The sequence below is a fragment of the Myodes glareolus genome, chromosome 15 (assembly GCF_982192425.1).
Source record: "Myodes glareolus chromosome 15, mMyoGla1.1, whole genome shotgun sequence".
NCBI classification, from domain to species: Eukaryota; Metazoa; Chordata; class Mammalia; order Rodentia; family Cricetidae; genus Myodes; species Myodes glareolus.
Genome location: NC_142040.1, coordinates 48,038,750 through 48,056,716, shown reverse-complemented (window position 1 = coordinate 48,056,716; position 17,967 = coordinate 48,038,750). Strand labels below are relative to the sequence as shown.

Genomic DNA, 17,967 nt, shown 5'->3' with positions numbered 1-17,967 from the left:
CATAGTACACAGATATATATGCTGACGAAACACTCATGCACATAAAAAACAATAAATACTTTTTAAAGGGATTCCATCTTGCCCAATGCTATGACCACCCGGACAGTCAATAGGCATAGAAGAATTCAGAATCTGCTACTGAGGCAAAGTCTCCAAAAGTTTAATATCTATGTGTGCCCCTTCTCAGGAACCTAGGGGAGAATATAGATCTTATCAAAATCAGAGTGGAAGCAAACAAAAATGACCTCATATCTAATTAAGAAGAGATCTGAGCCAGGTGGTTGGTTGTGCACACCTCTAATCCCAGGACGTGGGAGGCAGAGAAAGGCAGATCTTTGTTAAGGTTGAGGCCAAAGCAATTTCCAGGACTTTATCCCAAAACAAAACAAAACAAAACAAACAACAACAAAAAAAAAAAACACCACACACAGAAAGAAGAAGATCTTGGGGGCATTACTCCTTCTTGGTCCATGCCAACAAGGGCTACAGAATGGAACACTGTCTCAAAAACAAAGTCAAGCGTGGTCATGCATGCCTGTAATGCCAGCATATGAGAAGAGGAAAGAGGAGTTTAAGGTTATTTTTGCTACAAAGAGGGCTCAGGAGCAGTTTAAATGGCACTATCCCCAAAAGAGCCCACCTCCCCAAAAACAGGACTGCAACTCAGGAGGAAAACTATGAAAACTCCCAGATGGTGACGAAAGGAAGGCTACGGGAACAGATGTCAGACAGCAGCTAATTCAGAAGGCAGCTGAGGCCCAAGACAGTCATTTTGAGGGAAGAGAGATGATAATCCTATGGTATTATTAAAGCCAGGTGTGGTGGCTCACACTTTTAATCCCAGTACTCAGGAGGCAGAGGCAGCTGTAGCACTGAGTTCAAGGCCAGCCTGGTCTACAAAGTGAGTTCTAGGACAGCCAGAGTTACACAGAAAAACCTTATCTTGGAGGAAGGCAAAAAAAGTATGGAACACTATTTGAGACAAAGATTTATTATAAAGATACTAGAAGACGTGGGAAATAGCCTTAACTTCAAAGAAAAGCAGAAAAAAACAAAGTAATTCATTAACTCAAGTCAGAAAAAAATTAAAAGTTCTATAAGAAATGAACTATGAACTATGAGGCCAGGTACAGTGGCACATACCTTTAATCCCAGAACTCAAGAGGCAGACAAAAGTGGATCTCTGTGATTTGAGGCCAATTTGGTCTACATAGTGAGTTCCAGCCATCCAGAGCTACATAGTGAGACCCTGTCTCAAAACACCAAGAAGAGAAAAGAAAAAGAAACAAGCCACGGTGTTGGCTTAGCTATTACTCTTTATGTGTCACTGTGGAGGCAGGCTTTGAGGTTTCCTGTGCTCCAGGTACCACCCGGTGCCTCAGTTCACTTCCTGTGCCTGCAAGATGTAGGACTCTCAACAACTCCTCAACTACTGTAGGGCCCAGGTCACCCCTTACTCCCTGGGGTGCGTCTCAAGGACTATTCTGGTCAGCCAGCTAAAGCTTCCTGCTAATTCCTGTGCTCACTCTGTCATAGCCTGGTGATTTAGCTGTAGGGCATTGTTCATCTTTGGTATGGTAATTCCCCACCTGCCCGGGAGAATTCCTAGGCACCAAGGTCTCTCTCCACTGCTGTCGCTGCCCTCCTTCCTCAACCTCTTGCCTGGGATGGTATCCCTATCCCTACGGCGCCAGGTCCCATACGCGCCAGGTCCCATACGGCGCCAGTTTCCCCTCTGGCTGGGAGCAAATTCCTTTACTGGGGCCAAGGTATATTAGCTTTGCATTAAGCTGAATAAAGTGGCATTCTGCTGTTCTCTTTCGAATGACCCAGGACTCTTGTTTGTGTCTTTATTTCAATCTCCAGGCCTTTGCCCAGACTCGTCATCGGTACGGAGGTGCGCGAACCGTACCGAGAGGGTAACACAGAATTCGAGTGTTACAAACTACCATGTCTGCCTGCATCTCATCATGCTCCCCACCATGATAATGGACTGAACCTCTGAAACTGCAAGCAAGCCACCCCAATTAAATGTTCCCTTTATAAGAGTTGCGTGGTCATGGGTGTCTCTTGACAGCAATAAAAACCCTAAGATATTATTTATACAGTCATAATGCTGAAAAATAAAGCAATTTTTAAAAATAGGATTATAAATATATTAGGAAAATAGAAATACAAAGGAAAAAGTACAGGAAAAAGAAAATGCTAAAATTAGTGCAAAATCAAGAACATTCTAATCTCTAACGTGGCTTCTGTCAATCTTGAATCCTAATTAGATGTGATTAAGTGCAGCAACTGTTATAGCCCAATTTGGGAAGAACTTTCTGTCTGAGGACTAGTTTATTGACACCTAATCTCATCGGTTCCAACTGTCCCCCAAATTTACAAGCTCTGGCCCAGTGGGAACCCTTTCTCCATCGGCTATCCAACTGAGCCACGACTGGAAAACAGGACAAAGCAGGGCAATGGCAGGCTCAAACCTGAGAAGAATACTAGAAAACAGCCTGGTGGTGGTGGTGCATGCCTTTAATCCCAGCAGTCGGGAGGCAGAGGCAGGCGGATCTCTGTGAGTTTGAGGCCAGCCTGGTCTACAGAGCAAGTTTCAGGACAGGCACCAAAGCTGCAGAGAAACCCTGTCTCGAAAAACAAACAAACAAAAACAAGGTGGACAATGCCAGAGAACCACAGACTAGAGGTAGATCTCTAGTCTGCGCACACACACATACACATCCCTAAATATACATGTATACCTGCAATTAAAAACAGGTGTATGTTTATTGTGGTAGTTTGAATGTAACTGGCCCCCAAAGCTCATAGGGAGTCGCACCATTAGGAGGTGTGGCACCATTAGGAGGTGTGGCTTTGTTGAAGTAGGCACGGCCTTGTTGGAGGAAGTGTGTCACTGTAGGGGTGGGTTTTGAGATCATCTATGCTCCAGCTATGACCTGTGACACAATTCACTTCCTGTTGCCTACTGATCAAGATGTAGGACTCCCAGCTCCTTCTCCAGCACCATGCCTTCCTGCACACTGCCATGTTGCACCATGATAATGGACTAAACCTCTGAGACTATAAGCCAGCCCAATCAAATGTTTTCCTTTACAAGAGCTGCTGTGGCCATGGTGTCTCTTCACAGCAATTGAAACCCTAACACATGGATGTGTGTGTGCGTGGGGGGGGTGTACATACACAAAAAAAGCAACCTGAGTTGTGGCACACACCTATAATCCTAGCACTAGGGAGCTAAGGCAAGAGGCCTGCCGAGAATTCGAGGCTAGTCTGGGCTACACAGCAAGACCTGTCTCTAAACAACAAAGCAGGGCGACAGATGTCAACTCAGTGCTTACACAGCGCAGTCAGGGTTTGAGCTCCAGCACTGTGTAATTGAGGGTGATGGTGCACCCTTGAAATTCCAGTCCAAGGAAGGGAGAATCAGAAGTTCTGGGTTATCAATAGATAGACAGTCAAGGACAGCCTGTGATATATAAGATTGACATTTCAAAGAAAAGTCAGATATGGTGGCTCATGCCTACAGTATCAGTGCTTAGAAGGCTGAGACAGGAGGACTGCCATGAGTTCAAGGCCAACTAAGGCTAATGTGTAAGACCCTATCTCAAAAAAAGGAGAAAGAAAAAGAGGGAGAGAGGGAGGGAAGGAGAGAGCGAGGGAGGGAGGTAGAGAGGGAGGAAGGAAGGAAGGCAGAAAGAAACCTAACATGGCTCAGTGGGTAAGGTTGCTTACTACCAAGTCTGATAACCTGAGTTCAATTCCTAGTAGAAGGAAAGAACCAACTCCTCAAAGTTGTCTTCTGACCTCTACTAACACATGGTGCATACACCCATACACACTCAAACACACACATAAACACATGCACACAGATACACATTTACACACCTATACATACACATACTCATATGAGCACACTCACACACACACACACACACACACATTCTTTTTTAAAGAATAGAGGGACACATAGAGCACAATGAGAATTTTACAACAGAAGGATTCAAGTCATTTAGAAGGTATTATGATGCCAGGCGGTGGTGGCACACACCTTTAATTCCAGCACTGAGGAGGCAGAGACAGGTGGATCTTTGTGAGTTCAAGGCTAGCCTGGTCTACAGAGCTAGTTCTAGGAAAGCTAGGGCAGTTACAGAGAAACCTTGTCATGAAAAACCAAAAGAAAAAAATAAAGGAAGGCAGTAAGACACAGTGACACACATTAAGGCCAGACACTAAAAACAGAGAATTAGAGAATTTAACAGGAATAAAGGTAACATGCTAGCCAAGGGATAGGAATCAAGTATATAATTTTAGTAACAAGGAGAATAGTATTTCAACCCTCCTGAAAACAGCAAACTGAATGAAGCCCATATCCAGCCACGCATACCACAACACTTCCTTGGACTTGACCATTTCGGCACACTGTAAGCAATCAGAAGTGTGGGGATCCAAGGTCTTAACTTCCAAAACAACTCAAGAGGGCTTTCAGTGAGCAAAGCTTCCCTCCAGGCCTGAGGACCTGAGATCAGTCCCCAGACCTCACATACAAGGTTAGAAGGGAGAAAAAGACTCCTTCGGGGTGTGTACAAAGCAGTTCTCTAACGTCCACGTATGTTGTGACACATATCACACACACACACACACACACACACACACGTATGCACGTGCACACACATAAATTAAAATGAGGGTTGGGCTATTTATTTAAATATCAAAAAAGAAGCAAAAAAAGACCACATAAATCCAACTGTATTCAAAGAAAAACTAAGAAGGGCTGACTGGGGACGGAAGGGGCAAGCATGAAGTGAAAGGTCATTCACCCCTCCCAGCACACACACATCAGTGAACTAAACACTAAAGGAAGCAAAGGAGAAGGTAATATGATTGCTTTTTCTCTCTACTTAACAAAACAACACAATAGTTCCTTTTCCGTGTGAGGAGTTATGATCTTGCTGGCCTGCCGTCACCTGGGTATCCTGTTTCTTTAAGGGGCAGGCTCCACCCACTCCCAGTCTCTGGGCCCACCAAGGCAGCTCCAAAAGGCAGCTCGCTGTCCGTCCGCTGTCCGTCCAGTCCCGTGTCCGCCTCCCGCCCCCCCCCCCCGCCCCGCCCCGGCCATATACCCTTATGCTTTCCAATATCCACCAAATAAACTCTCCATACCCAAGCTCTCTCTGCATGGCCTGTCTGTCCCTTACCGGCCATGGGATTCGCCAGGTTCACTGGCGCCATAAATCATAACAAGGCGGATGTCGGGATGAGCCAATAGGGCGCTCAGGAAAACCAAAGAAGTATCCTGAGAGTTAGAGGCAACATTGTATTTACAAAGAAAAAATGTCGTGCTCCAAATTGAACTACGAAGTAAGCTAAAAACACGCATAAATGTTTCTCAGTTTATTACAGCTTATTACACAAAAACAAAAACCTGCAAATCTCCTAATAATTAATTCAGAAAACAGTTTAATCCATTGTTCCAATACATTGGACTCCTGTAGAAAGACTGAGAAATGTTCCTATCAATGAAGAATAAGCAAAGTTACAGACTTCCATGTCTGCCAGCTACAGAAAAAATAGTAAGAAAGATATTCTTTAGCCACTGTTCTTCAAATTGTACTGTTTTATATTCTTTTCAGTTTAAAAAAAAAAATCCGAGAAGAAAGCAACAACATTAGACATTAGCAGATCCAAACTTCCTCGGAGACAGATTGCACACCCAGTTTCCCACCCACCCCAGAAGGCAGTGTGTGTATAGAGCACAGATTCTGTAGCCCTGGGTGTTGCTCCTGTTTCAAAGTATTTAGCATACACCAGCTGCAGCAAGTTAAAACGCTGTAAATGCAGCTTTCTGTTCTCTAAGGGTGGCCACAGTGGCACAGAGAGCATTGTAAAGTACCTATCACGCTGCCTAGCGCACAGTAATGGACCAGGGACAATTGTAGTATGAGAGAATAAAGTTAATGCCTTAAAAAAAAAAAGGGGTAAAGTCTTTAAAGAGACAGAGTACAGATAGTTATAGATTAAAAGAAATAAATAAAAATAAGCCACGTAAAAATGAAAAATTCACAGAGAGTCTGGATTATGTACATTGTGTTTTCTTTAAAATTTTTGACTGTGAAGGAGCTAAGTACAGAGAGACATTTCATTGTATGGGCTGATAGGCTAAACCATCATGTATATTATTATAAGGGTATTATGACTTCAGAATTTGGATCTAAGGATATGATACTTTGGAAAAGAGATTCTTCTTTTGTTTTCACAGAGGATGAGACCCTGTGGATTGTTTCTATCCCAATATGGTATAATAGACCACGCCCTCCTAAAAGATTGCTATAAACACCCTCAAAAAATTACTTCATTCAACTGCCAACTGAGAAAAACCTAGCACACAGGTTATACCATGAAAGACCTGATTAACAGCGCCCCTATACAGCAGGAAAAAGTTTGGAGAAAAATAACTGCGCCCATATTCCCAAATATTGTTTATAAATGTTCTTTTACATTTAAAGGGGGATATGATATAGATATAAATAATTTACATTGATATGGATTTTAAGGCCAATTTTGTTATATGTATATGTATTTCTGCTCTTGATTAAGGTATTGTGATTGTGTAGTCATTTAAAAATGTAATGTATAATTAAAAACTATAGGTTGTTAATGGATAAGCATGGATAATAGTCAAGCTTGTAGTCATGTTAGTTAGATTTTCTAGATGTGCATAGATATATTTCAGATAGGCATTCTTCATATCTTTCAAAGACTACAGAATATGGCATTTTAAATGTTTTAATAACTTAGGGCTTTTTATGACAATGAGACACGTCTGCTCCTGGCAGCACCAATCTACTTCAAAGGGCATCGAAGAGGCTCCTTATGGAGTTTGATAGCCATTTGGGCAAGAAACTGCTCTTGCCTGGACTCTTGCATAAACTGGACACACAGAACCCACAGAGAGAGGACTGCTCAACTTACCTAAAGGTGAGATGGTCTTTCAGGGTTCCTGATTTATGAGAGTCTACGAGACATTCTGCAGGACACAGCAGAAAGTGACTGAACTGTCTGGAATTTCCTGCTTCGTGGAAATATCTGCTGGATACTATGGGCCTGTAGATTGAAGATGGATGCCCCAACGGTACAAAGGAACTTTGGGTGACTGTACAGGCAGCGAGATGTCTCTGTCATTTCTAGAGTTTAAAAGTTGCTTACTTCTTGTTTAGTTAGGTAATATTATATCCTTCTGGAGTCTTGATGGAGTTGAAGAATGGTTAGTTGTAGTTATAGTTTTCCTTAGTTATAATAAAAGATAAAACAGATATAAATATTATAACTGTAATTCTTGCTTGATACCTGTTTTGTTATATGTAATTTTACTATGTTAAAGTTAGAGCCTTTCTTTTTGTTTAAACAGAAAAAGGGGAAATGATGTAGGAGAGTCTTCTGTATTTCTGTTGCTTTCATTGGTTAATTAATAAAGAAACTGCTTGGCCTGATAGGTCAGATCATAGGTGGGTAGAGTAGACAGAACAGAATGCTGGGAAGAAGGCAAGGAGGCAGATGCCATGGATCCAGCCACCAGGTCAGACATGCTGAATCTTTCCCGGTAGGCCACCACCTCGTGGTACTACACAGATTATTAGAAATGGGTTAATAAAGATGTGAGAGTTGGCCAATAAGAGGCTACAGATAATGGGCCAGGCAGTGCTTAAAAGAATACAGTTTCCGTGTAATTTTTTCGGGGGTAAACTAGCCGGGATCCGGGCAGGACGCAGTCCACCATTCCTTTACAGTAGTATTTAGAGATATATTTCCATTATTCCCAAACCAGTTCCCATCCCTATTCAGTCAGCCCTGAACTACCCATTTTAACACCAAAATAGCCATTTTGGTTCTTAGCTCTTTGATTAGTGCTTTCTGTTCACTGGTCTCCAACAGCCTACCCTTCTCAAGGCTAAATAAGAGCCGTTGCCACCACCCTCTCTCCGGCTTAAATCCCACCATCCCAACCCACCTCGCTCTAAGCCTGAGATTTCTGGATTCCAAAGTTCACCCCATTTCCTCACTGGTTAATATTCAACAGGTCACTGGTACACACTTACAACCATGTCACCTTCTACCTAAAATTTTCAGGAACCGTTCTATGGCCACAGATGGGAACAGTCCAGAGGGGAGAAAGCAGGCTCATTTGACGATAGTTTAAACAAGTACAGTCTTCTTAAACAAATACCATTTTCTGTAATATAAGCCTCGTTGGTTTGTATTGTGCAATACAATGAAGTCATACACCTTTTTAGTCAGTAGCACATCCACTTTGTACACAAACAAACTGGCTCTCACCAACTTTGGAAGGCTGGTGTTACACCACTCTGCAGGGAACACAAGGAATAACCTATCCACAGGTACACAGCTGCTGAGAGGCACAGTCAAAAGCTAAACTCAGACTGGGTTGAAAAACTTCTTGTTTCTTCTAAGAGAGGAAATGTGATAACACTCTTAAGGCATGTTTTAAAGACTATTTTATGTACTACTACTGTATGTGTGGTATGTATATATGAGCGTGTGAACCCTGGTGCCGCAGCACTTGTGAAGAGGTCAGAGGTTAACCTTCAGGAGTCAGTTCTCTCCTCCACCCAGCATCCAGGGATAGAACTCAGGTCCACCAAGCATGCGCAGAAGGGTTTGTACCTACAGAGCCGTCTTGCCAGCTCACTATAATATATTTCTTAGAAAAAAATAAATCTGGGAGGTGGAGAGATAGCTCAGCAGCTAGAAGCGCACAATGAATGGTCTTGCGGAGAATCAGAGTTCGGTTCCCAGGACCCACATCAGTTTCTAACAGCAGCTACACTGGGTTGCTCACAACTACCAATAACTCCAGCTCCAGCAATTCAAGACTTGTGCCAGCACCAGCACTCATAAGTGCAAACCCACACATAGATCCACATACACACGCACACACACACACACACACACACACACACATAATTAAAAATAATAAAAGAGTCAGGGCTGGAGAGATGGTTCAGTGGTTAAGAGCATTGACTGCATTTTCAGAGGACCCAGGTTCAATTCCCAATTCCCAGCAAACACATGGAATAATAATATTGATGATGATAATGATAATAAAAATAGTCATGTGTATGGCACCATCAATTCCACCTCTAAGGAGGCAGGGGTAGGTAGATCTCTGAGTTCAAGGTCTCCCGGTCTACAGAGTGAAAACCTTTCCCAAATAATGGTAAAGATGATAAAATTTACCTTTAAAAACAGATAAACCGAGAGAGGCGGGGAAGGGAGGGAGGAGGGAAGAGAGGCAGGAGTGCCGGAAGCAGCATGCATCTAAAAACCGTGGGGTTTTGGAGGCTTGTATGTTTTAAGTTAGGGAAACCAATTTAAAAGGATTTTGTAAGAGGCATCACAGGGGCAATAGCAGATCTGGCTTTGAATTGCAAGCATCCATTTTAAAAGTCTATGCCCAACTGTGTGGCTCAAGTCTATTACAGCGCGTCTGCTGAACTAGCTCTTGGGCCAGAATGGGGCTGTGAAAATTGAATGTTAGGCCTCCCTAAACAAACAAAGTCCACCTCAGCGAAGGTCTCAACTTTCGCTGCATGGATCAGGCAAAAAAAAAAAAAGATAAATCTTCCAGAACAAATTGCACAGTATAATGCATATATATGTATCCTTCTAATAAAACAGATAAAAGTTGAACAATCAGAAAGAAGCATCTTCAGTTTATAGTGAAGTTTTGAAAATAAAAGCCTGAATTTTCCAATAGTAAAAAAAAAATCATTTTAAAATTTCACTTTCATTTATCTTTTTCCTATCTTAGTACACAAGCCTTGTCTACTAAAAAAAAATCTGCCTATCAACTTCGAAATCTTTCTATTCTAGTTTTTTAAATTTAAAAATCTTAAGATACACCATGAATACATTTTGTTAAAAGTCTCCCAAATCACCTTAAAAATTAAAGCAGAATTTAAGAGTCAAGAAAAAAAGGAAGCTGTGGGTGGTGGCTGCAGTTTGCAATCCCAGATTCGGGATTAATGGCATTTGATCTCTATGAGTTCAAGGCCAACATGGTCTTTATAGAAAGTTCCAGGACAGCCAGAGCTACAAAAGACCTGTCTCCGATTAATAAACAAACAAACAAACAAACAAGCTAATTAAATCCTTTAAAAAAGAGAGAGAAAAAAAACATAGAGCTTAAACTGTGAGAGACCTTTCATAGAATGCAAGCAGACTCGAGTTGAAATTCTCAGCTTCCACATAAAAGTCAAGGATGGCAATGCATGCCCGTAACCTCAGAGTCTGGTTCCAGGAGCTGCCAGCTAGCCGTGCTGAAAGAATGAGTTAGCTGTGGGTTAAGAAGGGACCTTGACCGACAGACAAGAGAGGACAACACCTGACATCCTCCTCTGGCCTCCACACGCATGACTGTGTGCGCTCACACACATGAATAATAAAACACGAAAGAGCACAGAGAACACAGTGAGCTGAAATCCACCTCAACCTGGAACCTCGGAAAGCTATCTTATTTGGGAATAGTTCTTCACAAACGGAATTAGTATAGGGTCTCAAAATGGTAGATGCTAGACTCAGGGTGAGCACAATTATCTAAGGACTTCTTTTCATTAACAGAGGACACACAAGACTAACCATGTGGCAGCAGACTAGAATATAAAATATAAAGTATTTTCTCTTTTAGAACAGGCATTATCTCAACTCAGCTGGGTGTGGTAGTGCACACCTTTCACCCAAGCGCTCAGAGGAGGAGGAGACTGCATAGTTCAAGACTAACCTTGTCTACAGCGAATTCCAGGATAGCCAGGGCTACACCACAGAGAAATCTTGTCTCAAAACACAAAGACTGTAGACATCTCCTTCAATTTACTCACCCTTCCCCTCTTCCCAGTTAAGGCGGTCATTTAAAGCTACAGCAATACAAAGTTGCTAGTAGGCATGCCGGCAACACAGAAATGTTTGCCTTGAATAGGACGGGCAACATTAACATTTCATCAGCCTAAAACTTTTTAAAAGGTAGTATCTTAGGCCTCACCATAGGTCTGCAAAGCTAAGGATGAACAAACTGGGCCTCTTCCGGTCTGGAATTTGTCAGGGTACAGCTACTCTGATCAAATCCACCTGCTCTTCTGAACCCAAGTCTTTCGACCTAGCCACTCTCTCCTACCCTTGCAATGAGAAGGCGCCTACCAGCCTTCTACTGAAGGGGGGAGGGGGAAATGGCATAAAGTCAGATTCAGAGCTGTTTTCTCAAAACTGGGCTAAAGATTCCCAGGCGGAGTCAAAGTAATTGCTGTTCTCAATCAGCGAACACAATAAAGGGACTTTGTCAAGCGTATATATTCCCTGAGGGGCCCACCTGCCCCTTATCAACACTTAATCTGTATGTTTCAGACTGTTACTATGTTTCCAACATGGCTAAAACGTTACTTTGAAGCAAACCGCAACACAGGCGTAGTCACATCCATAGGGTCTACCTCACAAGTACAACAAGTTACTCAACTAAGGACAAGCTAACTACAAGGTTACTGCCCTCCACCGGGAACTCTAACTACAAAACACTGCCAACAATGATCTAATCAGATCCGGAATGCTGAAGTGCAACAAGATAGTATTTTTTTTTAATTTATCGTTTTGTTTGTTTTTGAGACAGGGTCCTATTTTTAAAGAAAGGATTTTAGCAGGCGAGAGATGCCATGAAGATAGAAATGTCCCTGGAAACATTCTAGTCACCTAACCATTTCCGTTTCCTTTCTAAAATTAGAAAAAAATCCACTGAAAGTGTTCGGAAACAGCTTCATCCTATCATGGGGGGAGTTTAAGAGATTTCTTTTGGGCATATCAAAACTTGCCAAGGGCCAGGGAGACCTGAAGCCTGGTGACCTGAGTTCCAGCCCCAGGTCCCACACGATGGAACAACAGAATAACTCCAAAGAGTTCTCCTCTAATATCTACACAGTGCCAAACACACACACACACACACACACACACACACACTCATAATAAATAAAAATGTAAAGTTATTTTTTTCAGAGTCATACCAAATACTCAAATACCAGTCACTTAATACATTACAGACACATTTGAAGTCCCAGATGATTCTCCCCAAGGTGATGGCCACTCTGAATTTGGTGTCCATCTCCCACACACTCACATATTTTTATTATTAAGTATAAATCCATAAAAATACAGTAGTATCTCATTCTTTTCATAAATTTTATTTATTTAAAAATGACTGTGAAGCACGCACAAAAGAACAGAGGATATGCAACAGTACAGCATCCTTGGCAACCTCATCTCTGGAGCAAGGACCACAGCGGTTTCCTGCACATTTGCACAGAGACAAACTACACACAGAGAAATAGCAATTCGCGGTAGCCTATTTGTCTCTGTTTTCTATACATAAACTTTACTTTCTGCTCTGCAAACATATCTGGTAAACTCTTCTCTAAGTTACACAGAACTCCTTACTTCTCCCCTAAATGTATGGAGAAAATAATTTAATTATTTACCTATTAGAAAAGTTAGGTCCAGCTGAGCTGTGGTGGCACACGCCTTTAATCCCAGCACTCTGAAGGCAGAGGCAGGTGGATCTCTGTGAGTTCAAGGCCATCCTGGTCTACAAAGTGAGTTCTAGGACAACCAGGATTATTACACAGAGAAACCCTGTCTTGAAAAACAATGAGGGAGAGAGGGAGAAGGGAGGAAGGAAGGGAGGGAAGGAGGGAGGGAGGGAGGGAGGGAGGGAGGGAGGGAGGGAGGGAGGGAGGGAGGAAGGAAGGAAGGGAAAATTTGAGTTCCAGGGAGCAGCTTAGTGTCCAAAGGTTCTAAATGTTCTGAGTCTGATCCCTGGGACTAACACAGTAGAAAGAACTCTAGAAAGAAAAGATTCATTCCCAAGTTTTTCTCTCACCTCCACATATGCACCATGGCACGAGTGTTCCACATACACCAATATGTGCATGTCTGTGTGTATGTAAAAAGTTATTTCTAAACTTTTTTAAAAGATGTATTTATTTATTATGTATACAGTGTTCTGCCTGCTTGTATGCCTTCAGGACAGAAGAAGGAGCCAAATCTCATTACAGAAAGACGGTTATGAGCAACCATGTGGGTGCTGAGAATTGAACTCAGGGCCTCTGGAAGAACAGCCAGGGCTCTTAACTGCTGAGCCACCTCTCCAGCCCCATTTCTAAACTTTTTGTTGTAATTGTTCATTTTCTTGAGGCAAGATCTCTTGCAGCCCAGGCTGATCTTTAACTTGTTATGTAGCAGAGGCTAGCCTTCCAACTCCTAGTTCCCCTTCCTCTATCTCTCAAGCACTGGGTTTAATGGTGTGTGCCACACCCAGCTAATTCTACACTTCTATATTACACATTCTGTAACAAATAACACAATGCTCCAAGCACATGCACAGACGTACAGAATAAATTCCCACAAGTTCAACTGCTAGGCTAACCTGAGTACATACTATCAGTCACTATGGGTAGTATTACTTTGTACTGGCAATAGACAAGTGTTTTGTATGTTTTTTAATCTACATAAATATCAGACTGTGCATATTCTTCTACAACATGAACTTGTATTTTTGTTTTTTTAGAAACAGGGTCTCATGTAGACCCTGCTTAACTTAAAGTCAGTATCTTGTCAAGATAACAACCTTTCTGTCTTGGCCTCCCAAGTACTGAGATTACAAGCATGTCCCGCCACACCTGTCTCCACAACTTGCCTTTGGGACCTAAGTCTATTTATTATTTTCTTCTTCTTCTTCTTCTTCTTCTTCTTCTTCTTCTTCTTCTTCTTCTTCTTCTTCTTCTTCTTCTTCTTCTTCTTCTTCTTTTTCTTCTTCTTCCTCTTCCTCTTCTTCTTCTTTTTTTTAATTTTAGATTTATTTGTTTATTATGTATACAATGTTCGGCCTGCATGTGACCCAGCAGGCCAGAAGAGGGCATCAGATCTCATTACAGATGATCATGAGTCATCTGTAATGTGCTGCTGGGAATTGAACTCTGAGTCATCTCTTCAGTCCTAACCTTATAGTGTAAAGATTCAGTCATGCCACACATATATGATATTTATGTACACATACTATATATACATACATACATACATAATATATTGTGTGCATGTGTATACAATTTTTAACTTGAGGACATTTTCATGACTCAAAGAGAAAAGAGTATCTATGACCTGAAATAAGGGTTTAATGGAGGACTCGCCAACCTAACAGATCATATGCAGAAATAACTCACTTGCTGAAGACGCATCCCACCCATAAAACCTCTCACAAACTGCCATTTTACTGTAGTAAAAACACTCCATTCATCGATGCTTCTGTAACAGCTCTATGGGAGGTGGGAGGAGACATGCAAAGGAGTAGAGACCAACACTTTGACAAGCAGAGGGAAAAAAAAAGATATCTTGAAAATAATAATTCAAGCCCAATCCCAACCCCTATTTTCTGCTTAACCTTTCCCCTCCAAATGTCATCATTAAGTAACCCAATTATTTTAATTAGTGTTTCTTTGATACAAGATAATCACTAACAATTTAGTCACAAAATTATATTGCTAGGGCTGGGAAGTGGCTCAGTTGGTAGGGCACTTGGCTAGAAGCACGAAGCCCGAAGTTCAGTCCTTACCATGTAGTCCTCCCACTGAGGAAGAGGGTGCAGGAAGACCAAAAGGCCAAGGTTGTCCTCAGCTACAAAGTGAGTCTGAGGCCAACCTGGGCAAGCCAACCTAGGCTAAATTGAGACCCTTATCTCAAAAACCAAACAAACAAACCACTTAAATTCCCTGGAGGCGCTGAATATCATACTGGGGATTTATCTATCAATATTACACTTTCTGTTAAATTATCTTATTTTAAACTTACCAACATACATAATAGTTGAAATTACAATATATGGCTAATGTTATTATCTCTGAGAATCCTTAGCAAACTAAGACTGAGGCTAATTACCGACGTGACCGGGCTGGAGAGGTGGCTCAGTGGTTAAGAGCATTGCCTGCTCTTCCAAAGGTCCTGAGTTCAATTCCCGGCAACCACATGATGGCTCACAACCATCTGTAATGAGGTCTGGCCTGCAGACATACACACAGACAGAATATTGTATTCATAATAAATAAATAAATATTTTAAAAAAAATTACCGACGTGACCACTACAGTAGTTACTTTTGCCCACTCACTGAGCATTCCTGCCTCCCATTTTCTCTCCAACCCAAAAAGACTCATTCTTTGTCAGTGACCATCCAGCAAGAGCAAAAACACATATAACTTAATACTGTGTCCAAGTACTCAAAAAATAAATAAATAAACAAAGATGTTCCCAACACACATACATTCAAACCCGGGTCTCATGCTTCTCATGGTCATGCTATCACCCTGGATGCATAAACCAAATGACCAATGGCCATTCCTTGCTATGGAGCGGACCATAGTAAAAATCATGGTTTCTATTATTACTATAAAAAAAAATCCCAACTGTTTAACAGTTTTAAAATGAACTGGTTGAATAATTAGACCAACATCAACTAGCACGTTTAAGGACAAGTTTAATTATAACCATGGTGCTATGATCCTCTGACTCATACTGGCCCTCTCTATTTGGGGAGGCTTATGACTGACAGTATAGGATTTCAAGAGAAGACTGTGTGGGTGGAGAAGTGAAGGTTAAGGAAAAGCCGAGTCACTCCAGGGAAAATCCGTGTCACTCCACAGGTCAAAGCCCCAAACTGAAAACAACCTCTTCCTTTCCTATCTGCCTGACCCACTCTGGTCCGTGTCAGGAGATCTGCGGACGCCACCTTCTGAGCAGAACCCCCAGAAGGAACGTTGTGAGTCCGAGATGGGCTTATCGCTACCATCAGAGCACTGATGAGCAATTCTTACCAACACTTGTAAACGAAAAAGCAGCTTGTAACGGCTAACAAGGACCATGCCTGGCTAAAAGTAAACAGAACCCTGCAAGGGCTGCCGGGCTGCCTCTGATGCCAACTACTTAGGAGGCTGACGTATAGAGGGTGACAAGTTCAAAGCCAGCCTGGGCAGCACTGTTACACTCTCTCTAGATAGATAGATAGACAGACAGACAGACAGACAGACAGATAAATAAATAACAACCAAACAAATAAATAAATCGAAACAAGGCAGAAACCGGGACGAGCACACAACACCTTACTGGCCTAGTATGAACCCATTATGATTCCTGCTAGTGCCCTACACTTTCGCCTGCTCCTCTCTCACGTTGTTGCAATTGGTTTTCCTAAGGTTTATGCATTTGCTCCCCTGGGGGCTACACAGCAACGTCCAAGTTTTAGGACGAGGAAAGGGCAAGAGAAGGAAGGGTTCTTCTGTTCCTCCTGGGAGAACAGAGCTCAGTTGGCTCACTGTGTAAGTTTTCACGAACTTTTCATTTCAAGCACTGGCCACTAAGAGTTTCCTATATGCAGGTCATAGTGTATTATTTCTCCAAAACCAATGCATGAATTATTTCTTATCACTTCCAAACTTCCTTCCTCTAAATATTTAATAGCAAGCTTAAATATTTTAAATGGGGGAAAAGGTCCACCTCACAAAGGTTGCATCACAATTCCCCTTGTCTAGCTGGGGGGCCAGAGAACAAGCTTGTTGTTGACAAGAATACTTGTACTTTTGCTAACACAGTAACGGGATTCTACCAAAACAAACACAAAGCCCAAAGGATGTCCACTAAATTAATAACGTACATATACTGTGAGAATAAACGGAAACTATACCAATAGGCTAATAAATACCACCTGGAGGTAACGTATGCCCTACCTACCAGGTATGGCTCTCAGAAATCGCAAAACTTCCGAAATGAAAACATTTAAAGCACAGGGTCTGCATTCAACTGTAAACCATGCACGGAAAACACAGCGCCAGTTCACACGCATATCCATCAAGTGTCCTAATGGAGATCTGTAGTCCTTACAAGGTCATCATCATCATTATTGTTATCACTATTATTATTATTATTTCTGAAAGATCTCGCCACAGCTACCTTACTTTGGGAAGAACACATTTCGACTCAGGAAACTGGTCAAGCACTTAAGTCGACAACCTCCTTAAAAGCGAGGCAGCGACAACTCCGAGGACCGGCAAGGCGCGATGGGCTAGCTATGCACCAAGGGTGCACAAGGGAGCATGAAACGAGATGAGACCCCCCCTCGTCCCCGCTAGGCGCCCCCGCGCGCCCCAGTGCCCAACTCCCTCGCCTGGGAAAGTTGAACCCAGAGACATCCCCGCCCCTCGGGCGCCGCGCCGTCGCCAGGGCGACCGCCCCCACCCCACCGCAGCGGACCCTACCGCTCTGCAGCCCGCGGCGGCCTCGGGCTCGGCTCCCAGCGCCGCCGGGACCGGGGATACGGAGCCCAGAGACCCGGAAGGCGGGCGCGGGGGAGGATGCGGAGTGCGAAAAGGCACGGTCACCCTCCGTCCGCGGGGTCCGCGCCGGCCCGGGCGTCCTCACCCTTCACTTTGCCGAAGGTGCCGACGCCCAGCGTATCCCCCAGGATGTAGTGACCGATCTTCACCCGCCCGTCGTGCTTCTGCTTCTCGGCCGTCGCCATCTTTCTCCAGGAACTGAGTCTGCGCATGGCGCCGCGGGAGGGGGCGGAGGGGGCGGGTAGGGCCGCGCCGGGGGCGGGCGGGTGCCGAGGGGGTGGGGACGCGGGTGCGCCGCAGCGGGGCGCAGTCGCCGGCCGCCGCCCGCGCAGGCCCCGCAGTCCCCGCAGCCGGCCGCCGAGCGCACTCGCTCCCCCTGGCGGGCTGGGCGGCGGGGCGGCGGGAGCGGCGCCGGTACTCGCCTCGGCGCCCCGCATCCCTCTGCGCGCGCCCGCCCGCCCACCTGCGCGCGGGTGTTTGGGGGGGGGACTCCCTATCGTCTCCTCCAGTGGCCTCTCCGGGGTCTGCGG

General features: G+C 43.6%; 1 protein-coding gene across 3 annotated transcripts in view; it reads right to left on the bottom strand.

Moving 5' to 3' along the window:
- Positions 1 to 17,682, bottom strand: part of Prkaa1 (protein kinase AMP-activated catalytic subunit alpha 1) — a 37,980-nt gene extending 20,298 nt beyond the window's left edge. The window contains exon 1 of one of the 3 annotated variants that reach the window (XM_085676687.2): positions 17,523 to 17,682. In XM_085676687.2, coding sequence (XP_085532813.1) covers positions 17,523 to 17,649 — 127 coding nt within the window. In that variant the 5' untranslated portion in view covers positions 17,650 to 17,682. Of the gene's footprint in view, positions 1 to 6,978; positions 6,997 to 17,522 lie in introns of those variants that run through there. The other 2 variants (XM_048428594.3, XM_087896907.1) reach the window with 2 other exon arrangements.
- Between the last annotated feature and the right edge of the window lie 285 nt (positions 17,683 to 17,967).